The following is a 27,043-nucleotide window of genomic DNA, read 5'->3' as shown; positions in this document are numbered from 1 at the left end:
AAAATGCACCAATAAAAAATATGAGGAACAAAACAAGAAATGACAGGCATTTTAATTTACCAGAAACAATGCTTCCATTCTGACAGCAACGGGCTACTTCTATTATATAATAAAGTGTATACCAGAACCACAGAGGCAGGAGATATTAAGTGAATATTTATTGGGGAGGGAAGTTGTCGACTTAAACAGCAGCATATAAAGAGTGATTAGGGAAGCTCCCTATTGTCACAGGCAGACATAACCCACGTAATGTGTGATATAGGAGGCATTTCAATTTGTGACCCCTAGCCCAGAATCACTAAGCACTTTCCCATTCTATCTACTACTTTCAGATTCCTAGTAAAAAGGAAAACAGTAAGAACATGGAAAATTTGTTACTGAGAGGAAATCCCCAAAGGAGAACAAGGGAAGGAATGTAGAAATCAAGAAGTTATGTAGAACACTCTTTAAATTACCATTAATCAAGCCGGGCTTGATAGCGCATACCTGTAATCCCAGCAGCTTGGGGGGGACTGAGGCAGGAGGATCATAAGTTCAAAACCAGCCTTAGCAATTTAGCAAGGCCCTAAACAACTCAGTGAAATTCTGTCTCAAAATAAAAAAATTAAAAATTAAAAAGAGAGGCTGGAGATGTAGCTCAGTGGTTAAGAGCCTCTAGGTTTAATTTTTAGTACTCCCCCCAAAATTAAAATTAATCACATTTTCAGGCTTGGGGCTGTGGCTCAGCGGTAGCTCACTTGCCTTGCATGTGTGAGGCACTGGGTTTGATTTTCAGCACCACATATAAAGAAACAAAATAAAGGTCTATCAACAACTAGAAAATTTTTTTTAAAAATCACATTTTCATATCTTTATAGTAATACAAAATGTAGTCACTTGCACAACTGGTTCAGATTATTTAAATACCAGGCACAGTTTTAGTCTTCTTTATAAGAGTTAGGAATTTACTCCTGTCTGTATAAAATCAATATATTAATACTGTTTTAACTTTACCCCTATAAGGCCAAGACAAACACAAACCAAGGAATGGAGAATTCCCCACACATCAGTGTGAAAAGATGCTAAGCCATTGATTCCATGCACATGAATGGGTTTCTTTGCTATAGAGAACGTCCAAGTGGAATAAGGAATGGAGACGTGTAAAAAGGTTTCTCCAAGGCGGAAGGCAGGATGATACCCTGTTTGCATCTAGGTTCCGGCCCCTTCTGTGGCATCACATTCTTCTGCACTGTCTGATGTGCATGATGTTGTCTCTAAGCAATTGCATGATGGGGGTGACATTTGTCTGAGTCTTCATTCATTAAATCAAATTCTGCTGAGGCCTCATTTTAGCCAATGTGCAGGCAAGCTCTGGGTTACTAAAGATGTCATGGTAAAATAGAAAAAAGCTAAAAGCCAGCCCCAGGTGGAATGGGTGTGTGGGCTGTATCTCTTTCTTGCTTATATGAAATGCATCTTGGTAAGCTCCTCAGGAATTATCAGTCTTTTGTGTTCCAGCAGCACCACCTGAGCAAGTACCAGAAGTAACCTCCCTTCATTTTCAGGTCTAAGACCCTATTCTCTGTATTAAATATTTATTCAATAATTCTAAGTCCATGGTGCTGATGGATTTCCCCTCCCACTCCACGTTCTCGTGAGTCTTCCATCAGCTGCACCCTGTCGGAGGGTAGGCTTTCTGCTGAATGCTGGAGATTCCCTTCAGGGAAACCTGTGGCACCTACCCACATTCTTATAGGCCACTAAGAGCAGGCTATCCTCTCCATCAGACAGTTCAGGCCCTGCTCAGTCACAGCCTGCAGGCAAGTGGCCACATGTTTTGCAGTGCTAGGCCTGCTCAGCCAACCTGGCCTTCTGGATCAGCTCTGTCTTTTTCAGGGCACCAGGCCAGGGTCAAGGGCAAGGCGAACAAGGGCCAACCAGGCCTGACCCAGATCCAGAGGAGTCCTCTTAGAGATCAGCAGCCAGGGCGTGAGTCTCCACTTTTTAAGTGTGGGCTGCACATAGTGACTTCCCTCAAAGATATGGAAAAGAGCCGAAAGAATAACTGCAGTGAATAAACCTGAAAAACTCTTCAGTGTCAAGGTCAGCATCAACAGGCATGAACTATATTGACAGTGCGAGATGAGGTGAAAGCAAGCTGCCCTGCCCCTGCTCCACCTCACTCTATACTCCAGCCATATGGGCTTCTCTCGCTGGTTCAAGCATCTGAGTTTCCCACTGTTCCCTCCTGGATTCCTTGCCTGCGAACCTGTCCCACTCACTGTCTAGATCCTGCTCCTTTCCCAAGACTCAGTTTATGCGTCTTCCTCAGGAAGTCTTATGGAATCCTTTTGTTTTAAGCTCTCATAGAATAAGAAAAATTCCCTTTTGAAAACATATTGATTTTTGAAAACATATTGATTTGATCATTATTTGGGTAAACTGTGTTTTTCCCCCCAAAATGGAGTCATATATTCTATGACGAAGAAGAAGGAAGAAAAGAAGGAGGAGGAAGAGGAGGAAAAAAGAAAAGATAATAGGAAGTTTCCACAGGACAGATGGGGGGAGACCTGGAGGTCTAGAGTGGGAATGGAGAGGCAGAAGGAAAAGAGAGTCTGAAATCTAAGAGGAAGGTCTACTGGGGCTTCCGGGAGCACTGGACAGGTGGGGTCTGTAAGGAGGTAGAGGACAAACCCTGAGTCCAGGGCCCAGCTCCAACCAGGTGACAATATTAGAGATGATGCTGGCAATCCCAGAAGCCAGATGCTCTGTAAGGGGAAGAGAAATAAGTACTAGACAAACCACACCCCAAAAAAACCCATATAACAGTGTATCTTCCAAAGCACTGGAAAAATAAAAACAAAGAAAGCACAGTCTATATACAACATGAGGAAAAGAAATGAGAAGGGGTAGAAAGGAAAAAAAGAAAGAGAAAAAGAAACAAAGAAAAACAAAGATTAGATAAAAATCAAGGAAGTATAGCTGGGTGAGGTGGCGCATACCTATAATCCTAATAGCTCTGGAGGCTAAGGCAGGAGGATCGCAAGTTTAAAGCCAGCCTCAGCAAAAGTGAGGCACTAAGCAACTCAATGAGACCCCATCTCTAAAGAAAACACAAAATAGGGCTGGGGATGTGGCTCAGTGGCTGAGAACCCCTGAGTTCAATCCCCAGTATCCCCCCACCCCTGCCAAAAATGTAAAAAAAGTAGAAAAATAAAATATTAGAGTGCGTGTCCATGAGAGTTAGGATTAGTCAGTAGGGGTCAGTCAAGTATTTTTTTTTTCTCCTTTTCTTTTATATTCAAATATAAAACTACAGGTTCTTCGAGAATATTTTACTGCAGCTTTGAGAACCAGTACGTCAAGCATTGTTAGCTTGGTGAATTAGAATAAAAATCAATATTATAAAATAAGAACACAAGTGAATGAGACAAAGTTCTTACCTGCCCCTGACTCCCAACTTTCTATGTGACAATAGAAAAATTCCCAGAATTTCACAACAAATATTGTCGGGTTTAAGACCTGAGGAGCTGCCTGGGTCATGACAATGTCCATTGGGACTTGTTGGGCAAGGCCCCATTGTAAGCAGAAGTTCAGGTAACCTCACTGTCAGAGAAGCAAGCCCTACGTATGGGAGGAGCCAAGATCACAAGACCAGCAGAGGAACAGCACAACATTGTGCTTGCTGGTTATGGGATGGGGTGCAGGCCCCAGATAAAAACACAGCCTCGCTGACTCAGGCTTTTACAGTTGTAAGGAAAAGTGATGAGTGAGGGCAGGGGGAAAGTCTTGTCACAGGAACCATTGTGCACAGAAACCCAGGAGGATCGGGAGGAATGGGTGTAAGGCAGCACCAGGAACCTGAGCAAGCAGAGCTGGGGGTCTGCCCTGGGAGTCCTTCGCCTCTATATCTTAGCAACTCTTGTGCTAAACGTTCCCTTCTCTCTGGTAGACACAGTCCTCATGTGCTTCACCTCTTTTCTTTTTATATTTTAAGCTTTTTAAATTTTTTTTATTTTTAGTTGTAGTTGGACACAATATCTTTATTTATTTTAAAAATTTTTTTAGTTATACATGGACACAATATCTTTATTTTGTTTATTTTTATGTGTTGCTGAGGATCGAACTCAGTGCCTCACACATGCAAGGCGGGCGTTCTATGCTCACCTTTTTTCTCTCTCTCATGGCTTCTGCTCATTGCCACTTTCCGTAGGTGCCCCATGATGGCCCCATGGCCTTCTCTAACTGGGGCCTTGCAGCCCAACTTTCACATTAGCTGCCTCATTCCCTTTGATATTTCCTGGTTCAACTTTTTTTTCCCAGAAAAAAATGGTCTAGTTTTCCCAGCCCGTGTCTTCACACCAGGACCAACATAGATACCTGACCAGCCTTGTTCTATCATGCCCCATTCACCCCATGGGTGAGGGAGGGATCCTCTGCACTAAAATAGTATAGGATAGCCAAACCCATGACATCTGCCACTGGACAGATAAGCTTGATAGCAGTTTACTAATCACGTAGACTCATAGTCCAGGGGAGAAAGACACCACATGTCATGCAGGGCCCATGGGGTTATTCTTGGGAGCAGAGCAAACCAGCAAGGGCTATGCAAAGCTGGTGTCATAGTAGCACTAGATGAGGGGCTTCAGTTCCTGCAGCAGAGTGTGATTGGCTTGTTGAATAATTTCCCAGCTGGCAGGGAAATGGAAACTATCATTGGGTGAAGTTTAGCTGACCCAGTTAGTAAGGAACTAGCCACGTGGGGAGCATTTCAGCTTAGGGGGACCATATCTGGTGAGACAGAGGAAATTAGGGCTAGGTTTTTAAAGCCCTGTGAGGCTCAAATTCATATTCTAAAGATTTTACCACATATTTTAGAGCTTAAACACAAGCCTGTGCCTTCAGCTCTGACCCTTTTGCACATAGAACAACCTGCTGCTGGTTGCTCATTTAGAGTGCTTTCCCTGGGTGTTAGAGTCTGTAAACAAGTCAGGATGGCGCCTGGCATTTTGCCAGAGAAATGTTAGGGTCTGTAAATAAGTCAAGATGGCGCCTGGCAAAATGCCAGAGGGAGTGGCTTGTGAAGTAACGCCAGTGAGCCATTAAATGTGGAGATTCCTTATTGGTTGACTGATGTATCTAGTTTATGCTAATTAAGATAAGCTGTGTGGAATGTATAAATACTGCTCCTGTCCTACAATAAACGGCTCCTACTCCTGCTGTATCAATCTACACAAGTTGTTCGTCACCCCCCGGTTATTTTGCTGCAGCCGGACTGCGGCACCTGGGGTCCTAATGGGGACCCTAGTAGGACTGTTCTGCTGAGCCCATCCCAACACTAACCCCGCTCCCTCCTGCTTTCTCTCTGCTCCCCTGGCTGGGGCAGCCTCTGCCTGCATTCCTGCCTCAGCCACTGGACTTGTGATTTGGACCTGATACCTGAGAATGGCGTCTCCTTGAAGAGAGTGGGAAACTTGACCAGACTTCTCCTCGGAACAAAGCTAGAGAACAGAAGACTCTCCAGGGACACCCAAGAAGAGAGATCACCAAGGTCATGATATTATAGACCTTGCTCTACTTAACTTCAATAAAAAACTAGAGATGAGTATTGTTCATATTTTGTGGCATTTCCAGAACCAGAATGTCCCTCCCTACTCCTGTTTTTTTTTAAATATTTTATTTTTACGTTTTAGGTGGACACAATCTCTTTATTTTATATCTATGTGGTACTGAGAATCAAACCCAGTGCCTCGTGCATGCTAGGCGAGCACTCTCCCGCTGAGCCACAACCCCAGCCCTCCTGGTTATTTTTGACCTTCCAACTATGCCTTAAGGGTGCCTGTTTTACTCAGCTTTTTCACTGCTGTGACTAAAGGACCCAACCAGAATAACTTTGGAGGAGGAAAAGTTTGAGGGCTCAAGGTTTCAGAGGTCTCAGTCCATTGACAGCTGGCTTTTTTCCTGAGGTCTCCAGGTAAGAAACAACAGAGCAGAAGAATGAAGAGTGTGGCAGAGGGAAGCAGCTCACATGATGATCAGAGAGCAGAGAGACTCCACTCACCAGATTAAAAAAATGCAAGAAAGCCACGCCCCCAATTCCTACCTCCTCCAGCCACACCCTCCCACTTCACTTACCACTCAGTTAATCCCTATCAGGGGATTAGTTCACTGATTGGGTTAAGACTCTCACAACCCAATCATTTCTCCTCTGAACCTTCTTGCATGGTCTCACACGTGAGCTTTTGGGGGACACCTCACACCCAAACCATAACAGTGCCCCAGAATTTCACATCCAGCAAGGAAGACTGCCTTTCCGTCACGCTCACGTGTACAATTAGGAATGAAAAAGGGCGCAGGGAGAGAGGCCTTGACCCAGGCAACGTTCCATTCTAAAGATTTGAAATGAACTCCTTCAGGTACCAAAAGAGTAGTTCCCCCACACAAGGTGCAGGAAGGGAGGAAATGCGGAACAGAGGAGGTGCAGGGGAGGAGCTGGACAGATGATCATAGCAGAGGCAGGAAGTGAGTGAGAGGAATGGAATAAGGAGGAGGAAGAGGAAGGAAGGTGAAGCCAGCTCAAAAGGAGATGTGTGTCCACGGCAGCCCGGGACCTGAACAGGGCAGCTCACCCCAGGGAAGAAGGGGTTCAAGCTTCAGATGAAGAAGGCAATGGGAATGTGATGTGGGCACCTGCCGGCCACCAGCCTCCTAAGCAGGCAAGTGAAAATTCTGGGGCATCAACCAGGAAAAGCCTCGAGCAAACAATATCAAGAGAATTGCTTGATGGGTCTGAAGTAAATTCTTTTCATATTTCATTCTTACTTCTTTAATTTAAATTAAATTTCAACTTATACAAAACAATTGTGCATATTTATGTGGTGTTTTGATACAGATATACATGGTGTACTGTTTAAATGCAGTAAAACGGGTCTGTCTCTTCTAGACATTGATCTTTTCTTATAATTTTTATGTGATGCAGATGAGGCGTTTATGAAGAAATGGGGGAGCCTAAGGCAGTGCCTCAGAGATCAGGGTCTGGGTGCACCTTAGCCAGGCTGTGTGAACTTCTAAATTCTCTCCACCTTCCCCTCCCACTTAACCCAAGTGCTTTCCATTCCAGCTGCCCCTGTGGGGGGTCAGAGAATTCCCAGTCAAGACAGACAGACTGGGATGGGGATACGGCTCAGTTGGTAGAGTGCTTGCCTGCATGCACAAGGCCCTGGGTTTAATCCCCAGTACCATTAAAAAAAAAAAAAAAACCACCAGACTTCAGGATGCCATGGGGTTAATTTTGAAGAAGGGGGGAAAAAAACTAAAGTACAAAGTCATCCTGGCGTATTGAGAAGAGACAGTTCCTCAAATTCAACAAGCATTGAGCTGGGGCAAGTCCTTTCAGGGTTCTGAGGGAACGTAGGGCCGCTTACAGATGAAAGGTAACATTTTATCACAGGAAACGTCATTCCATGACATGAGCAAAGGAAACCTTATATCGGCACAGTGTTCATTGTTTCCCACATTGTTGGGCTCACCTGGAATCCAGAACCTTCCAAATCAAAAAAACGAAGAAAGACATATTGGCAAAATTGGAAAACAAATAACTTATTTCCAATAAGGAAATGAGTTACTTCAACCCCTTTGTTTTTCCCTCACCTTTGGTCCTAGGTAAGAGCAAACCAAAGCAAATTTTTTGCACCCAAGCCTAAGAGGAGGGAGATTGGTTAGACTTCAACCTCTAAGCCCACCACTTATGAGCCCCTTCATGAACCCACTCTGCAAAGACCTAGACTTGGGATGGAACTCCCTGCTCAAGCTGAGTTGAAGGCCCTGCTGCCAAATCCCAGAGGCTGTGGAAGGCCACAGATTTGTCCCAGGTCCCTCAGTCAATGAGTGCCAGCAGTGAGCCAGGTCTCAGTTCCCATCGTGCTAGGACAGGGATGAATCACAAACCCCATGTTCCATGGGAAATACTCCCATCCTTGATGCCCTAGGAGAATCAGGTTGGGAAGGAGGGTACAAGAGGCTCACCTCGAACTTGGGTCATTGAATGGAGTATTATCCGTCCAGTACCAGTTCCCTTCACTCCCTGTTTTGGTTAGGCCAATCCAGAATGGAAAGTCACTTGCTGTCTTGTACAGAAACTCCTGTGGGGAACTCAGAATGATCAGAGGTGTTGGCCATGACCTGAAGTTTGAGTCCCTGTCTCCAGGTATCGATGCTCAGTGATAGCCTCTGAACTCACAGGCCCAAGGCACATGCTGGACCCTCTCAGGCCTCTTCCTGCCTTTACTGGGAACCCAGAGTCTGTCTTTCAAGTTCTGATTTTGTCTTTGCTCTGCAACTAACAAACTCAGGACCCAGGTCTTTCTACTTTTCCAGAAGCAGGTACTAGAGTACAAGAAAGACTCAGGTAAACTACAGAGCAGAGACCCCAAGAGAATGGCCCAGATGACAGTGTTTAAATTCAGTGAGCCTCTTCAGTCAGAATGGCAATTCTCAAGGATACAAACAATAATAATTGTTGGAGAGGATGTGGGGGAAAAAAGCACACTCATACATTGCTGGTGGGACTGCAAATTGGTGCAACTACTCTGAAAAGCAGTATGGAGAATCCTCAGAAAACTTAGAATGGAACCACCATTTGACCCACCTATCCCATTCCTCAGTTTACACTCAAAGGACTTGAAATCAGCATACTACAGTGATGCAGCCACATCAATGTTTATAGCACCTCAATTCACAATAGCTAAACTATGCAACTAATCTAGGTGTCCTTCAACAGGTGAATGGATAAAGAAAATGTGGTACATATACACAATGGAGTATTATTCAGCCTTAAAGAAAAATGAAATTATGGTATTTTCAGGTAAATAGATAGAACTAGAGAATATTATGCCAAGTAAAATAAGCCAATCCCAAAAAACCAAAGGCCAAACATTTTCTCTGATCAGCAGATGCTGATCCATAGTGGGGGTGGGGGATAGGAAAGAATGAAAGAACTTTGGATTATGCAGAGGGGAGTGAGAGGAGAGGTGGGGCTGTGGGGATGGGAACGAGGGTGGAATGAGACAGACGTTATTACCCTCTTACACATATGATTACACAACCGGTGTGACTGCACCATGTACAGCCAGAGGAATGAGAAGTTGTGCTCCATTTGTGTACAATGTGTCAAAATGCATTCTACTGTCATGTATAACTAATTAGAACAAATTTTAAAATTTTTTTAAAAAGCTATTTTTAGATTAAAAAAAAATTCAGTGAGCCTTTAATATGTGCAAGATACCAGGAACAGTATTCTGGTGCCTTGCACATATTATATTATGCATCTTCTCCTTTATTCTCTGAAGCAGGCACCATTACTATGCAGGTTTCATCAACTAATAGTCTGAAGCCCAGTGAAGGTAAGTAGTCTACCCTAAGGCTACAGGACTAGTTAGATGGCAGGTTAGGGCTCTAGTTTACTCCAGAGCACATGCTCTTTTCTGCTGTACTTCCCACCTCCCAGCTAGAAAGATCAATATGCTGCCTCATTAGAAAAGAAATTTCTTAAGTCTTGTCAGGTCATTAATGCTATTCACAAATATTTCCGTTTTCAGGACACATGGAAAGAACACCCCTCCCGGCCTTCTTTAAAAGTTAGCAGTACTGGCCAGGCAAAATGTTGTACACATGTAATCCCAGTAACTTGGAAGGCTGAGGCAGAAGGACTGCAAGTTCAAAGTCAGATTCAGCAATTTAGTGAAGCCCTAAGAAATCTACAGAGACCCTGTTTCAAAACAAAAAATAATAAATAAACAAAAATTTTAAAAGCTGACAGTACTGTGTGTAATTTGCTTTCTCCGGTGAAATGTGAGCAGAAGTAATTTTGTCACGTTTGGGCAGAAGCTATAAAAGTCAATGAACAATTTACTACATTCCCTTTCCTAAATCTTAGTGATTATAGATAATGTGTTAAGGTGACACTGAGGTCCTTGAGCAACCATAATGAGCAGAACCTGCTTGCCGGTTCTTGTGAGACAGGTAGTATAAAAGAGAAATAATCTTTCATTGTTAGGTCACCAATATGTAGGGCTTTTTTATTAGCCTTGCCCAACGTCCCTGAGACAGGTGTTAGCACACCCCTTTACAGAGCTCCCCCCGAGAAACCACACTCACCTGCTCGCTCTTAGAGGTCACTGAAGTCAGATGTGAGTTCCTGGACATACAGAACTGCTGGGCACTGTACCAGGTCTTTGGGGTGTGAGAGAAGTAGTAGAAGTTCCCCTTGAAGTACTTCCAGTCTTGGGAAACCATCTGCAGAATGTCATCTGGAGGATAAGGGCCAAAGGTGAGCACTGGCTTCTGTTCCCTGGGGCTGCAGGATGGGGCTGGGTACTTGAATGGGATTCCAAAGACAACAAAGAATGGGGTTGGGCCCTGGGGTCTTTGGATCCTGCTATGGGAGCTTGGGGACATCCTTATGGATCCTGAAAGTCTCACTGAGACTGATGGATAGGGTCTCTGGGATTAGGGAAGAGAGACTAAGAGGGGGATGGATTGCAAACCCTTCTTTCCCATGAAGGAGAAGCAATTCTCCACTAACAGTAACAAATAGCTGGCCCCTGGGCTTGAGGTAAGGAATTTAATGGGAAATGGTGAGATGTGGGCCAGAACAGAGATCCCATAATGCTCCGTTCCTTGGTGTGGGGGCCCAAGCTGAACTGTGAGGTTTTCTCTTCTAATATCCCCAAAGTTTTCCTCAACCCCAATGCTAAGTTCTCACTCCTTAATTTTCCAGCACATTACTGCCCCTTGCTTCTCACCCAGCAGCTCAGTGGTCTCGTGTCTGAGGCAAGCAGGTCTCAGGGGGGCCACTGGTCATTTTGCAATGCCATTTCCTGAGTCACTTACTTTGTTGTTTGAGCGACTTGCTGATGGTCTCCAAGCTGCTCTGCAGTCCCCGGACCTTGGCATTTAAAGCACTGGCTTTGTCCAGATCTCTTTTTAACTCTGGGATTTGGGCATTTAAATGACCCACCTCCTCCCAATTTCTTGTTAAGCTTTGGATCTGTGCAGTGGCTTTTTCTATGCTGGCTGTCAATGTCAGGATCTGAGCATTCACACTATCCAGGCTGGCATCCACCATCCGGATCTGCCCGCCGGCTGCCTCCACATCATGGCTGTTCTTCTCAACTTTAGAACTCAGGGCACTGACATTGTTCACACGACCTTTCAGCAACTGGGCATCCGTCTTTATGTCCGATATTGTGCCCATAAACCAGGGATCTGAATGTATGAAAGTTAAGAGGTCAGTTGAGCAGATTCCCAGGGAAGGAGAGGGGGTGTAGTCAGGGTGAGAAAGGAAGGAAGGGGAGGGTCAGGCTCAAACTTCCTAAGAATCCAAGGCAGTTCAAGGAGCTACTTCTACTCTCCAGTCATTCATTAATGTTAAGCAAGCATTCAGTGGGCACCCAGGGAGCACCAGGATTCCGGTGGAGACAGATGATGAGAAGATAGATAAAGCACAGGTTTTCTGTAGAGACCTCACAGGCAAGAAGAAGCAGCCATTAGAAATCAGTCCTGAATCTCCTCTGAGTGTTCAGGGCAAATTTGGGAAAGGCTTATCCTCAAGCACCCCTTGTCACTCTCCCCATAGCCTGGGGCTCTGGGCCACCTCAGTTGGGAGATAGGGGAGACAATAGCATGGGGTGAAAAAAATAGGTGAATGTGTCCTGAGGATGGAAGCACAAACATGCAGGCCCGGAGCCAATCAGGAAAACCTCTCAGAAACTTGGAAGGAAAAGTGGCAGCTCAGTCTACTGGGGACAGGGCACCCTATTACTGCACACAGAAAGAGGAGAAAGGAGACAAATGAAATGCCTTAGGAAAGAGAGAGCAGGAAAGAGAAGGTCTGGGTCCCCAGGGAGCCAACTAGCTGTGGAGAAGGACAAAAGGGATGTGAATCCTGAAGACTTACAGAGAATGGCTTGCAGCACAACGGAGGCGACCAGGACCAGTGACAGGCAGATTATTGCCACGCGGAGGATGAGAGGTTTCCTCAGGACCAGAGATGGGTCCTCTTTGGGAGGAGGCTCTGGAAGAAGAATCAAAGTTCTGTTAAGGACAGCAAAGGGTGGGTTTGGACCCAGAGCACAAAACAACAACTGGTGCTTGCCTCGGGGCCAGAGGGAGATATTCTGTTTGTCCACAGTGAAGTGCGCATCGGGGACCTCCATCTCTGTGGCCTTCATCCCCCACACTCATGCACAGGTGCTTCTGGCCGCCTGTCCCCCCAAGCACGTTTTATCCAGAGAAAACAGGAAGTGATCCCACAGCAGGTCACTATGTCATCCTGAAGTTCCCCATTCCTGGCTTAGATACCTGGCCAGACCAAGGCCACAGCTTGGTCTCCTCAAAGCTCTGAGTTTTCAGAAAGAAATCATTTGTCTTCCCTGAGAGTCTGTGGATGGACACTTTAACCATCTTGCCTCAAAGCTATCCCATTTCTCTTGTAAAGTTTCCTTCATCTATCATCCGCCCACCCATCCTTATACCCCACAAAGAGATATCAAGTGTCTTCCAGGCACCAAACTCTGCTCCAGGCACAGGGAGGCAAAGATGGACGGCTCACTCAAGCAACTCAACATCTGAAAGGAAATATAGACCTGAGCAAGGGAATTGTAATACAATGTGCCGAGCATAACAATGGAGGAACATGTACAATTCAAAGGAAGAGTAATGACAAAATGTTCCAGGTACAGAGATGGGCATATGCAAAACAGGGTAACATAATGCAGCTCGGAATGCCTGGGAAATTTTAAGTAGATGTTGCTATGTGAGTATAAAGTATATGACAGAAGGCAGGAGGTGTGGAGCTAACAAGGTGCCTGGGGTCAGATCATGAAGATCCTTTTAGATCATGTTGAGGAACTTGACTTCTGTCTTGTAGATAATATGGAGCCAATAGAAAGCTTCAGGAAGGGAAGAAAGAAGCACAGGAACATTATAGAAAGATCACTCGGATTGTGGAGGAGCATAGATCAGGCTGCAGGAATCCTGGAAGCAGGGAGACCAATTAGGAGACAATTTCAATAAAGCATTCTGCTTTATTTTGTTAAGGCATCTTAGCTGATGCAGTACCCTTTTTTAAAATGCAGTTTAGAGAGTGAAAATATAATTGTAAGATGTAGGTTTTCCTCCCTGCTTCCTGTAGTTGTTAGTACCTCCAACAGAGCGGAGAGGCTGAGTAGCATCAGACTAGGAACTGGGGTTTTTTCCTTTCTCTCTCTCTAGCTCTCTCTCTCTCTCTCTCTCTCTCTCTCTTTTCTTTCCCTTATTCTATTTTCCTACCTCCTGTCTCCTTCTCTACAACCTGAACTAGAGAGTTCCATATGTGAGAGATGTTTAAGGAACAAAGGAGATGATTTAGGGCCCAATGAAGGACTAAATGTTCTCCTGAAAAATTTCTCATGCTTAAAAGAAGTCTGCCAAATCTGAGTAACCTGGCACATAGCAAACTTTAGACAAGTATTTCTCAGAAAGTGGGAAAGAGGAAAGGGAGAAAATGGAGGGAGAAAAGAAGGAGAAGAAAGGGAAAGAAGATGTTACAGATAATTGGATGAATGGATGGATGATCAGTGGATGAATGAATGAATGAAGAATGGATGATGGATGGGTAGGATGATGGAAGAATTCTTGGATGGGAGAATGGAGTATTTAGTGAAAGAGTGAAAGAAGAGAAGATTAATGGATGGATGGATAGATAGAGGATGGATGGATGAATAGATGATAAGTGAGCAGAAGATTTGATGGTTGATCAAAGCTTAGAAGGGCTTGGAATATTCTGCTTCTGGGTTTTCTTGCTTGGTACCCAGTCTAAGCCCAAAGTCACCCCAGCCTTTCTGCTCCTGTTTCCTGGCCCTATATCTACAATCTGTCAGTCCCGAGGTAGAAAATAATCCAAGTTACACAAGATTCCTTCAGGTGTCCCAGGCTCCTCCTGGGGCATTTGATAGAAATTGCCACAAAATACATCTTGGGAGTATCTGGTCTCTTCCACTTCTGTCAAGAAATTGACTTTTCCCAAATCACTATTGGTTTGTAGCATGAGTTCTGGATAGGGCCCCTGGATACCTCCTTAGTAGTCCTAGGAAAAAAATCAAGGTTAGGTAGCAATTACTCCTAGTGATGGAAATGGAGGCCTCAGGTGGATATTCTGCTGATTGCTGAGCAAAAGGCTGGCCCAGCAGGAGGAAGCTAAGCAAGAAACAGGAAATCCTGGGTTTCCAGAGGAGCCGGACATAAAAGTCCCAAACCAGAAGAAGTTTCATTTCCTTTTTGAGGAAGGAGTGAGTCACAAGCTATTTTCCTATGGCCATGCTCATCTGCAGGTATTTATTGAGCTCTTCTCCCATGCAAACCTCTGGGTGCTCTAAGTGGTCCCTGGACTAGAAGGAGAAAAGACGGAGCAGGGAGGCAGTTTCCTCAGACACACCTTCCAACCAGGGAAGTAGACAATTTTTTGTGAACATTCAGGAGATTATCTGTTTTTCCTAAGTAAAGAGGAACTTTGGTCTAACCTAGAGTGACCAAAAATCACTACTGTGATAAGAGAAAGGGAAGTCTGTGCTCATTTCTCTCCATGATCCCAGGGTTCTAAGACCTTCTCTGGATAAGGGTGGAGGAAGTTTGACCACTTTCCCCACTTCTTGGGGTGAAACAGCTTTATGCTTGAAGGAGGATCATGGACACCATCAATGAGAATAAAAAAATAGACTTCAGTTGTTTGAAATGTCCCAGTAGTGCTGAGAGTTACCTCCAAGAAGTGGTAATCTAAGTTCCTCCAGTCAAGGCATGAAGAACATGAGAGTGAACAACAATCTGGGGAGTACAGACAGTAGAAGACAAGAGGGAGGGAAGAATAGGGTAGAGAGAAGAGAGAAGAATGACTATGCAATTAGAGAAAATGACCATTACATCTGGCCAGAACTGACCCACAGGCCTCAGAAAGGTTAGTATACATACATCAATTACCTAGTTTTGTTGGCTGAGAGAGTCTAGAAATGATAACACTCCAGTAGCAACAAACACACTCAACACCAATATCTTGGCTTCTCCAATAAAAGATACCAGGGATCTTTGGAGAAATTGATGATTCTAAGGTTATATTAGGGAGAATTCAGATGCGCCTGGAATATCTCGTGTACCAAAAAATAAAGAAGTGCTCGAAAAACAAAAGGATAAACAACAGGATGAGAGTGTGTCAAAATGACACAAGAGCCGATCTGAAAGAATTCCCAGTGGCCAAAGTTGGAGCTATTTGGGCAACAAATGGTTTATAAACCAAAATATAAAATAAACCTACATGAGTCCAAGCTAATTTAAATAAATAGAGCAGAAAGACAAATTTTCCTACAGGAGAATCCCAAATAATACACATAGATATTCTTCCCTTCAGGAGGTGGTGCTTAATTCTCTCCTTCCCTCAATAGGCTTTTATCCTGAAATCTTATAAAATTTACTAATTAATGCTAACAATTTATCTGTAGATGCTTTAGGGTTTCCTATGAATGGAATCCTATTATCTATGATTAATGTTATTTTTATTTCTATATTCCCAATTCTACTTTTTAGTTCTCTTGCCTTATTGCATTGGCAAGGACCTCCAGTTGTTGAATAGAGATGGTGAATTGAGGCATCTACATCTCATTTCTAGTCTCAAAGGAAAAGCTTTCAACATTTCAAATGAAGACTTCAATTAAAATGAACTAATCACTGCATTATGCATTTCCTATCTACTGCTCATCTACTTCTCCACAGAAGATAGGGTGTTTTGCTTCCTATAATAGTTTCCTCTTGTGGCTATAACAAATTACCACAAACTCGGTGATTTAAAACAATACAAATTTATCTTACATTTCTTAATGTCATGGAACACCAAAGAGAATCCCCAGGTGTGAAACTGTCCCTTTAACCACACTGGTCAGGAGTTAGCACTGGTTCCTCAACAAGAAGGAACTGAAGATGATGGCAGCATAACCCGTGACAAGGATTTTATAATTCATTCATTCATATCACACTGCTCCAGGCCCAGTTCCCCTCTCCTTCTGGGGGAGGGAGGTAATGGAATGAGAACTGATCTCTCATGTGTACGTACAACCTATAACATATTCTAAGCTCAAACCCACAAAAGGAACAGGACTTCTAAAAACACAAAATCCCACAATAATATATGCAACATTACAACAGGACATTCTATCCTCTACAAATTAAAATCATCAGGCCAACAAATTATGCAACCCTGACAAATGCCCACATTCTAGTGAATCAGAACACTTCATTTTATACATGAATGTTGGGCAGGCTCCCCTCAACTTTCCTTGCCAACTTTAACAACAGATTTTTCTCCAAATATTTATTTTTTTAAAAAAATATTTTTTTAGTTGACAATAGACTTTATTTTGCTTATTTATATGTGGTGCTGAGAATCAAACCCAGTGCCTCACACAGGCGAGGCAAGCGCTCTACCACTGAACCACAACCCCAGCTCTCCAAACATTTCTGTTTTGTTCTTTCTCCGAAAGTAAATTAGATAACCATTCCCAGTTGCAATTCAATACTTTTGTTTCTTTTTTAAAATATTTTTAGTTGTATATTAACACAATGTATTTATTTACTTTTATGTGTGCTGAGGATCGAAGCCAGTGCCTCACACGTGCAATGCAAACACAACACCACGGAGCTACAACCCCAGCCCTATGCTTTTGTTTCTTTAACTGTCTGACTAAGTTTGCAAACTTCTTTCCCTTACCAAGCTCTTGAGCCGGCTCTGTAGTTATCAGTCTCCCTAACTGGAACATAAACCTTCACTTTTCTCCCCAGTCCCCTAAATTATCCCTGCAGTACTGTTTTCAACCAAGCCCCTTACAATGAGTGGCTTCCATCTACAGCTATTGTGGACACACACACACACACACACACACAAAACAAAATGGATGATGACATTGCTTCTCATTCATTCACTCACACATTCATTTATTCATTAAGAGAGATTTCTGAAGTGTCCACTGTATGCCAAGCTCTATGCTAGATGTAAACTTTCAGCCTTGAGTAAATCAGCTATGGTCCCTGCTCTGCAGAAGAGCACAATTCTTTCTGGATAATTCTTGGCCACCTTGTAGATAAGAAAAATAAAGGGCTGGTGGTGTGGCTCAGTGGTAAAGCACTTGCCTAGCCTGTGTGAGGCACTGGGTTTGATTCTCTCAGCACTGCATATAAATAAATTAAATAAAGGTCCATTGATAACTAAAAAGAAAAAGAAAGCACATCCCTGACAAAGCCCAAAACAATAACAAAATGTAGTGTGAAGTGTTGTCAAAATGACATTTTTCCAAACAAGTTTTATTAAAACACAAGGCAAAGAATCATATAATTACATGTTTTTGTTTCCTACAAATAAATCCATTTCTCACAATATAGCTGCCTTTCAACTGGCCCACAAAGCACAGACTCCACGCTCACACTTCTCCTCCCCTTCCCCAGGTCAGGCAGGAGGAGAATGAGAGCTACAAGTCTAGGAATTACTGCAGTGATGTTCAGTCTTAAGTACACATATTTTAAAATGTCAGCACCCAACCCCAGAGAGTCTGACTAACCAGGGTCAGTTGGGGCCTAGGCATCAGTATTTTTAATAATTGTCTAGGTGAGTTCTACAGAAGAAAGGCTGAAAACCAGCAATCTGGTGGGAAAACATGTATCCTATGGCAGAATTCCTAGTTCTGCCATATACTAGTTGGTTGGATGACACAGGGGAGCCTCTGCTATCTTGACAGTTCCAGTGAAGTAAGGTAACTGTTGAGAGCCACAGCCGAAGGGGCCCCAGCAAACTTCCAGCTGCCAGCAAACTTCCAGCTGCCGGCTGATGATTGGCTCACAGCGGCCCCAGCAACATCTAGCTGATTGGCTCCTCGGCCCCAGCAACATCTAGCTGATTGGCTCCTCTGCGGTGATGCTCATTGGGCTGTTTCCCTGCCCTTTCAGACCACGGAGCTGCTCATTGGGGGACTTTTTTGGCTCTGCCCACGTGACCCAGCCAATCGGCCTCAAGAGCAGGAGGATTGTGGGAGGTGGAGAGAAGCTTGTGGGGGAGAGAGAGGCTTGTGGAAAGCCGGTGGTGGCAGTTGAGGCTCTGAGGATTTTTCCTGAGAGGCTGTTTTGTTTGGCGTGTGTGGTTCTAAAAATAAAGTTAGTTTCTTTTGACAAGTGGCTTCTGATTGTGCCCAGCCAGACTGCGGCAGTAACTTTATGTGGAAACATCCAACTCAGAGCCTTATAACAAAAGTCATTCGGTCAAGATGATTGTTGAATGAAAATATCTGATGGTTCTTGCCCAGAGTTAACAATCTTGAACTAGAATGAGAAGAGAGAAGTAAGCCATCTTGTGGCCAACATTTAGACCTCCAGGGTCCATAATAATTAATCCATGGCTGCAAGTATGTCCAGGGTCTTTTCAGAGCAATCCACTGCCCATCCATCACACACACAGAACATTCCAAGGGAATCAAGGCACACCCAAAATCACGCACCAGAGAGCCATTCAACAAGTTTACATACAGCATGCTTTCTGGATTCCAGGCCCTACATAGATGGTGAACACAGAGTGAGGCATTTACAATAAATGTGACACAGATAAGTCCCTCCCATGCTGGGTTCAGCACCCTGAAGGGAAAGCACTTGGAGTCATCAGAGCATGTAAAAGAGAACAGCAGGGATTAGAGAAGGCTCCCCTGAGAAGGGCCAGTTGAGCAGAGATCTGAGAGAAAAGTAGGAGTAAACTTTATGGCAGAGAAGGTAATTCCTGGAAAAGTGGGGTCCTAAGAGAATGTGGCACCCTGAAAGGAAGAAGGAAGGTCGGAGAAACTGGGACAAAGAGATGGCACCCCATGGTCTTAGAGAACAAGGTTTCTGGAGCCAGATCACTGTCTCAAATCTGGGTTGGCTACTTTCAAGACAGAACTCTGTTACAACATTTCTTAAGGACTCTGTGAAACACATGCAATGATATCAACCTCATGGGGTTGATAGGGATTCAATGAGTTAATACAAGCACCAGTATACAGATAAATGGCCTATAATTATTAAGAGTAAAGACAGCTCTACTTCTCTACACTCAGAGGTAGGAGTACTCAACTACCTAGTAATTCATTAATTATATTTGACCCTTTTTATCAGGAACAGGATGATGAATTGGCCCAGCTCAGCAGAACAGTTTTGTCCCACATCAATACTCACCAAAGAGCCTCCCAGAAGAGGACACTCTCAATAATCACTGGACTTGATGATTCTAAGGTTATTTTGCTTGGCCTTTTCATGACTACTCAGTGGGCTCATGATCAAAGTTTTGATCATACACTGAAGGTGTGCATGGGCTCCACAGCATGGGTCTCACCTCCCCAAGGCTGACATTGCTGAGGGCCCAACCTACCAACCCAGCAGCTAACTGTGAGCCCTCAAAATGGTACCATCTCTCAGCTGGGGATATAGCCCAGTTGGGGGAATACTTGCCTGACATACACAAAGCCCTGGGTTCAATCCCCACCACCACCACCACCACCATCACCACACACACACATACACACACACACAAAAAAAAGTGGTACCATTCCCTTGATGGATTAAAGTGCTACCTGATGTCAGATTAATTATATTGGAGTCCCACCTTCATGGAGTGGGCAATGCCTTGTCCTTTTTAACAAAGAAATTTGCTTTTGAGTTTGGATTTGTTTTCACTTCTTGCCACAGTCCTGCCAGCAACACTATCTATAGTCATTTATTGATTGGCACTCCACACAGCACAGCTTTTGTTTCCCCCTAGTATTGGGGATTAAACCCAGGGATGCTCTACCACTAAGATAGATCCCCAGCTCTTTTTATTTTTATCATTTTAATTTAAAATAGGATCTCATGAAAGTTACCCAGACTGGTCTCAAATTTACAATCCTCCTGACTCAGCCTCCTGAGTAGCTAGGATTACAGATGTGTACCACCACAGCCAGCTTATTTTCTAAGCAACTTATTTTGGAGTTTAAAAAAAAGTAACAGATTCATGTCCATAGGTTTCACTGAATTTATCACCCAGATAAATAGCTGGCCTTAAAGACTAGTAGACCAGTTCATCAATGAGTCAGTTATCAGCTGGAAGACAAGGCCTTGAAATGTCGGGGAGCTGTTGTATGCGTATAGCATATGCTTTAAAACAGGACTGCTGCTTCCTCCAAAATCCATTGATCTGAGTTTTTATTTACTTTTTTTAAAAAAATGATTATAAGTTTAGCAATTCCACAGCTGGATTTTCAAAGAGCAGACACTAGAATGGAGTTTGGTTTGCAAAATGTTTATGAAGAATCAATATCTGTGCAAGGGAGTGGGAAGGAGTGGCTGGGCAAGGAGAGAAGTTGAACTGCTACTGTAATGTGCAGACCCAAGAAGCCTCAGTCATTCCCACAGGGAGCCCTGGAGCACAAATGGCCCACCACACATGTCCTCTTTGGGCCAGAATGGCCAGGCCTAATTACCTGGCTCCATCATTCATTGGATATAGGTCATCTAGGCAAGGCCGTGGCCTTGAGTGAGGGGACATCTATAACTAAGCTCCCTAAGGAGCTGACAGTTGGAAGCCATCTGCTGACAGCACTCCCAACAGTGGGCAACAGATTCTTATTTGAAGGAGGATCTAGAAAGTATATCTCCATGTTGACCACATAAGATAGTTGACCCTGAGATGCAAAGGAAGGAAAGCCACTCCCAGTGGAGCACATTAGTAATCCCGACTGTTTAGGAGCATGAGGCAAGAAGCCAAGTATGAGGCCAGCCTGGGCAACTTAGCTAGACATTATCTCAAAATAAAATGTTTAGCCAGGAGTGAGTGGTTGTGTACACCTGTAATCCCAGCAGCTCAGGAGGCTGAGCCAGGAGGATCACAAGTTCTAAGCCAGCCTCAGCCATTTAGAGAGGCCCTAAGTAACTAAATGAGATCCTGTCTCTAAATAAAATACAAAAAAGGGCTGAGGTGTGGCTCAGTGGTTAAGTTGCCCTGGATTCAATCCCCAATACCAAATAAATAAAAATTTTTAAAGGCTGGAGATAAGCCAGGCACAGTGGCACAAGCCTGTAATCCCAGAAACTAGAAAGGCTGTCAAGAGAATCACAAGTTTGAGGCCAGCCTCAGCAATTTAGCAAGGCCCCAAGCAACATAAACATGACCCTGTCTCAAAATAAAATATTAAAAGGGTTGAGGATAAACACTCCCTGGGTTAAACACTCAGTATGAGAGAGAGAGAGAGAGAGAGAGAGAGAGAGAGAAAGTTTGCTGACACATAAATGGGAAGTAGTGAGTATCCATTAAGATGGCACCCAATGATCCCTGCCTCTTGGTATTCATATCCTTGTGAACTGAGAGCATGACCCTCCCCCACCAGTTAAGTCTTCAGATGAGACCACAGCCCCAGACAATGATTTGACCAGAATCTCAGGAGAGAACTTGATCTGGAGGTACCCAGCTAAGCCCACAACTGTATACCTGAATCACCAACATTATAAGGTAATAAATGTTTGTTATTGAAAGACAATAAATTTGGGGATAGTATGTTATGCAGCATAGATGGCTAAGACAAGGGACAAAGAGGGTCATGACTAGACCCCAAGCAGTAGATACCTTGTGTCTGTCCACTTAGTTCAATCTGTAAAGTTTGGAATTCTTCTGGAAACCTTAACAAACCCAATGACTTATAGGCTGAACCAAAAATGAAGTTGTGGTTCATGCCACCAAGTAAGGAACCCAGACAGTTGATGTAGTGGCTAAAGGGGAAAGGAAAGCAGAATAAATGGTTATGGAAGGAAGTCATATGGCCTCATGAACACAGCAGAAATGAGAGCTAAAGCCACTCCCAGTCTTTCCTTCTTACTGTGTCATGTGTGTTTTTATATCATTCATTTCACTTTAATTATTTTTCTTCTTCTCATTTACCACTGGATATAATGGAATCATGACAGATCTAGAGGAAGGAAATCACACCCTCTGGGATCCTGGATTTGGAGCTGGATGTGATAACTTAAAAGACAGTGGGTTTCTTGCTCTTGGAAAGAGGATGTGTTTGCAGTTTAATAAGACACAGCTTCACCAGTCCAAGTGACACAGCCTGAAAAGGGCTGTAGAGAGACTTGTCCTTTCTGGCTATCCAGAATACTTTTCATAGTAAAGACAAATCTCAAACTCAGTGGTAGATGGGACCCCAATCCCTAGTCAGAGGACAAAGAGAAACAGTTCCTGCCCCCAACTACCTGGTAGCTGGATCTCAGGCATATTACCAGGCTCAGGTATTCAGATGCCACTATTATTGTGTGAGTGAGACAATAATGCACTGTTGCAGAGACGTCTGAGTTTCTTTAAGAACATTTTGAGAGTCTTCTTTGATCTTCCTTTGTTCTGCCCATTTCCCAACCATTCCCATTGAGTCTGAGAGTAAATGGTCACCTTACTAGTAAATTTCCTTTTTTTTTTTTTTTTTTTTGGTACCAGAGATTGAACTAGAGACAGAGTCTCATTGAATTGCTTAGCACCTTGCTTTTGCTGAAGCTGGGTTTGAACTTGCGATCCTCCTGCCTCAGCCTCCAGAGCTGCTGGGATTACATGCATGCACCACTGAGCCCAGCTCCAATAAATTTCCTTTTTATGGTTAAATTATGTAGGTATGGCTTTGCTGTTGCCTAAAAGCCCTGACTAATACACCCACCACGATATTAACTCTTTTTAAGACTGACCTAGGCTTCCTCAACTGTTGCATGGAACACTAGTCCAGAAAAGTGCTCCACCCAGAAAAGTTCCAAAATAAAGGAAGTTTGTAAAGTATTCCACACAGTATTTCTTTCTTGGTGATTCATGGTAACTGGGAACACATTAAATGTTTTAAGAAGCTTGATGTTTCTATACCAGATTCCCTTTGTCATTTTGCTTTTACATCTCACTTAGTAAATGATACTTCTCACTCTGAAACACAGTGGCCGAAATTTAAGAAAGGAAAGAAAAAAGATAGATTGCAGTTCCTTTTGATTTCCAAGTTTCAGTTTGTTCTTAGAGGTCTTGGCACTTCCCAGCTGAATCACACAATGAAACCATGACCCCTTTAAAGGAGGATTTCCTACCTACATAATATCATCACTATGCTGTTGATTATCTCCACCTCCCCACTAACTTCAGAGGCTTCCAAAGACATTTATAAAGTAATTTTATTCCAGAATCTGTTAAAGATTTCTCTGTTCTGTGTCAATGATCACCTAACTCTCTTATTATTACAAAATGAATAGTTGCTTTACAAAATGTTTTAAAATATAGCCAGTTCCATTTTTAACCTTTAAAATAAAACTTTTCTTAGCCATTTAAACTTATTCTTTCAAATTACCTTGTGGCAAATTACCTTTTGGCAAGTCCTATTGAGATTTTCAACAGAATTTTTGCAAAGCTGTAAAATGATTTAATGAGATATGATGTCCTTAAAATAGTCTTTATATCCAGATGCACATTATATCTATTTCTTTTACTTACATCTGTCTATCAATATACCTTTGGCTTTCTTCTTGTAAGTCCCAATTCTCTTTTTTTTAAAGGGAAAAACATAAAACTATTATTATTTTTAGATAATATGATTTTTTTAAAATTTTTTAATACTTATTTATTAGTTTTCGGCGGACACAACATCTTTGTTTGTATGTGGTGCTGAGGATCGAACCCGGGCCGCACGCACGCCAGGCGAGCGCGCTACCGCTTGAGCCACATCCCCAGCCCCATAATATGATTTTTTACCTATAAAATCCATAGGAAGCATCTGGAATAATTATTTAAATTAAGAGAGTTCAATATCCATATGGTTCTGAAATAACCTACATGAATAAATTTCCTATATGCCAAAATCAGCTCATTTAAAAATATGGATACTTAGAGAAATTGGAGGGATTCAGATATGTTTAGGAAGAGGATTAACAAGACTTGGTTAAGGGGTTGTGTTTTAGTCAGCTTCTTCACTGCTGTGACTAAGAGACCCAGCCAGAGGAATTGTGGAGGAGGGAAAGTTTATTTGAGGTCTCACAGTTTCAGAGGTCTTAGTCCACAGAAGGCCAGCTCCATGCCTTGGGGCTCAAGGTGAGGCTGAACATCATGGCAGGAAGAGTATGGGGGTGCTGGGGATGTGGCTCAAGCAGTAGCGCATTCACGTGGCATGCGTGCGGCCCGGGTTCGATCCTCAGCACCACATACAAACAAAGATGTTGTGTCTGCCAAAAACCAAAAAATAAAAATAAATATTAAAAAAAAAGAGTATGGTGGAGGAAAGCGGCTCACATGGTGGTCAGGAAGCAGAGAAAAGACTCTACTCACCAGATACAAAATATATATCCCAAAGGCACACCCCTAGGGACCCACCTCCTCTAGCCACAACCTGACTGCCTTCAGTTACCACTCAGTTAACCTCACCAGGGAATTAATTCACTGATTAGATTAAGACTCTCATGACCCAATCATTTCTCCTGTAAACCTTCTTGCATTGTCTTACACATGAGCTTTTGGGGGACACCTCACACCCAAACCACAAAGGCTTGGTATAAAAGAGGTTGGGTGCATGAAATGTTTTGGAGCTCCACATGGCCTTCTCCCCATGTCACTCTGAAGGAGAAGAACCAAGTTGGATTATATAATCTCATTTCAATGCAGGGGTCCAAATTTGGGGCTCTAGGTAATTCTTCCCAAGATTCTTGGCATTCCTAGTTTTAGCGCTGCTATATGACCTTTGCCACTGTGTTCTTTCATTTTGGTTGGCTGGAAGGAAGTTTGGTTAGCTACTAGCTCCTACCCCACCATTGTTTCCAGAAATCTGCCTGTAAGATTCTCTGCAGCTGTTCTCCCTCACTTTTTCCTAGTTGTTTTGATAAACGAAGAGGAAAGATCAATTGCCAAAATTACACGCTGAAACCCAAAGGAAGCGTGAATATTTCAAATAGTGGTAAAGGAGAATGGAAGAAGTTCACCAAAGACAAGGAAATGGACAGGAAGCTCTGAGACCACAGAGTCATAGTCACCCTGAAATTCAAGGCAGCCCAATAAATGTCAAAAGTTCTCAGACCCTTTGGATAAGGAATCCAGAGTATGCACAATTAGACAAGGAAAATGCCAAAGCTATTTTTCTGAGTTAACTTAAAACCTTGCAAGTTATACCCTTGGATAAAACATATATTTCAATGTAAGCATCATTATTAGGGCATCAACTTATTGGGCAACAACCAATCAGAATTATAGACTTTTAAGCATTAAAACTTAACACTTTACAGTACATAACAACAATCTCTGAAGTACAGACATCTTAAAAGACTCCTTTGTTATTTGAAAATAAAATGAAACAGGATTATATGCTTTCAACAAGTCTCCCCTCTGGGCAGGAGAGTAAAACTGAAGTTCTTTGTGCATATTCTCAATACATTTCCTTATCAAAACTCATTTCAAATAGATCTGCTTCCCTATAGTCTTATGGGAGAGGAAAGTTCTTATGTTTCTAAGATCTGTTTTTATGAATACCATTCTCAACATTAATCCTATACTCAAAGTTAAGTCTATTAGCCCAAGAAAAAGTCCTGAGAAAATGAAAGAGTAGAAGAGACTTTTAAACAAAAAAGAATATACAGCGGTGTGCTCACAGATGTTTAACAAGTGGCCCTGTGGTTCTAGAAGAGAAATGCTGATGTGTATGCAGCGTTTGCCAATTGCCATTGTGTAAATATTCCCACCATGGCAGGTTTCAACTTGACACCACTCCCTGAATGCAGAGTTGAGAAGAGAAGCACGCTACAGTCTTTCAAGAACCTGAAAGAACCAATTCAAGCACACCACTAAGGCACAAGTAGTGTTTTCCTCCTACGACTTCAATCTGTCCAGTTGTGTGGCTTTTCTCCAACACTGGTCTCCAGGAAGGAGAGGAAAGGGAGCTGGCTGTAGGTTTGGGATGAAAGGACAGGAGTACTAGGAGTATGACCCTGTTAAATGCTATCAGAAAGACCCAGAGTAGAGAAAAGATTCAACAACCTCTATGAAATGGAAGTCTGAGACCCCCATCCCTCTTGGAGATTTTTCATTCCCAGAACTTGTTGGTCCCTTTTCACCAGTTCCAACCAACAGCATGCTGTTTCTTGTTATAAGTTCTGCCTATAAACACCAGAACGAACTGTTCCTCTTCCCTGGCCACAAAAGGCCTGGCTGTCCCCACCACCACAGTGCCTTGACGTGAGCATGGCTCCTTTTCCTGAATGTGGTCTATGATCATCTTCTCCAAAGACGGTGACTTGATAGGAAAACCCCTAGTTCCTGGGTACTTTCTTTGGAGCAAGAACCACCAGGACATAGAGACCTGTGTTTGGCTACCAGGGAGAGGGTGGGGAAGCAGCTGTATGTCTACAACGGAGCCAAAACCCTTTCCATTGTACATTGGATTTGATTGTCATGAATCTTTAGTTTCCTTTAAGCTAGAACTGCCTCATCACCACCACATCTCTCTCTCTCTCTCTCTCAAACACACACACACACACACCTCTTTTTATCTTTCATGATAGTGACATATTAGAGAGTCTGTGCCAGTTGCTCATAGAATGTTCTGGATTTGTCTATTGTTTCTTCGGGATTAGACTCAGATGGTTTTATTTTAAAGATGTTAGTACATCTTGACAGTACCTCGTAGGCAGGGCACTAAGCTGTGACTGAGCTGGAAGCCGAGCAGGTGTGTATCAACCACTGCCCAGCATGGCCTCCAGGTGCCTCTGGGCTCCACAGCCCTGAAGCTGCTCAAGTCTTGAGCCCTCCCCAGCTAGAACAATAATGGAGAATTTTCTGGGCAGCAAGGGGTCCAGAGCTACTGTGAACAAGTGTTTGGTGCCTTCTGGTAGCAATGCCCAAACCACAGAGCAAATGTGTCTTGAGGGAGGACATAGAAACCAGGAAGCCACTCCGTGCAGAAGCCCCTGTTCAAGGGACCCCTGACTAAGACCAAGAAGA

General features: G+C 43.3%; 1 protein-coding gene and 1 pseudogene across 1 annotated transcript; both read right to left on the bottom strand.

Moving 5' to 3' along the window:
• Positions 1–1,188: 1,188 nt before the first annotated feature.
• On the bottom strand, positions 1,189–1,881 carry LOC125617298 (annotated as a pseudogene).
• A 4,773-nt stretch (positions 1,882–6,654) lies between these two features.
• On the bottom strand, positions 6,655–12,236 carry Cd207 (CD207 molecule). The gene is made up of 6 exons (XM_015479368.2): positions 12,134–12,236; positions 11,936–12,052; positions 10,870–11,244; positions 10,135–10,286; positions 8,005–8,120; positions 6,655–7,522 (listed from the first exon to the last, which is right to left on the bottom strand). The coding sequence occupies exons 1-6, from the start codon at positions 12,207–12,209 to the stop codon at positions 7,372–7,374; spliced, it is 987 nt and encodes a 328-aa protein (XP_015334854.1). The 5' UTR covers positions 12,210–12,236; the 3' UTR covers positions 6,655–7,371.
• Positions 12,237–27,043: the final 14,807 nt, after the last annotated feature.

Source organism: Marmota marmota, unplaced genomic scaffold, assembly GCF_001458135.2.
Source record: "Marmota marmota marmota unplaced genomic scaffold, marMar, whole genome shotgun sequence".
Lineage (NCBI taxonomy): Eukaryota > Metazoa > Chordata > Mammalia > Rodentia > Sciuridae > Marmota > Marmota marmota.
The sequence above is the reverse complement of the archived record's forward strand: the minus strand, read 5'-3'. Positions and strand labels throughout refer to the sequence as shown.

Excerpts from the sequence above, each read along its gene's own strand:
- Cd207 (XM_015479368.2), bottom strand. The coding sequence starts at position 12,209 with ATGAAGGCCACAGAGATGGAGGTCCCCGATGCGCACTTCACTGTGGAC. Across the intron at positions 11,245-11,935 it reads TGTGCTGCAAGCCATTCTCT|ATCCCTGGTTTATGGGCACA; the intron begins GTAAGTCTTCAG and ends TCATACATTCAG. Across the intron at positions 8,121-10,134 it reads TGACCTCTAAGAGCGAGCAG|GAGTTTCTGTACAAGACAGC; the intron begins GTGAGTGTGGTT and ends AGTTCCCCACAG.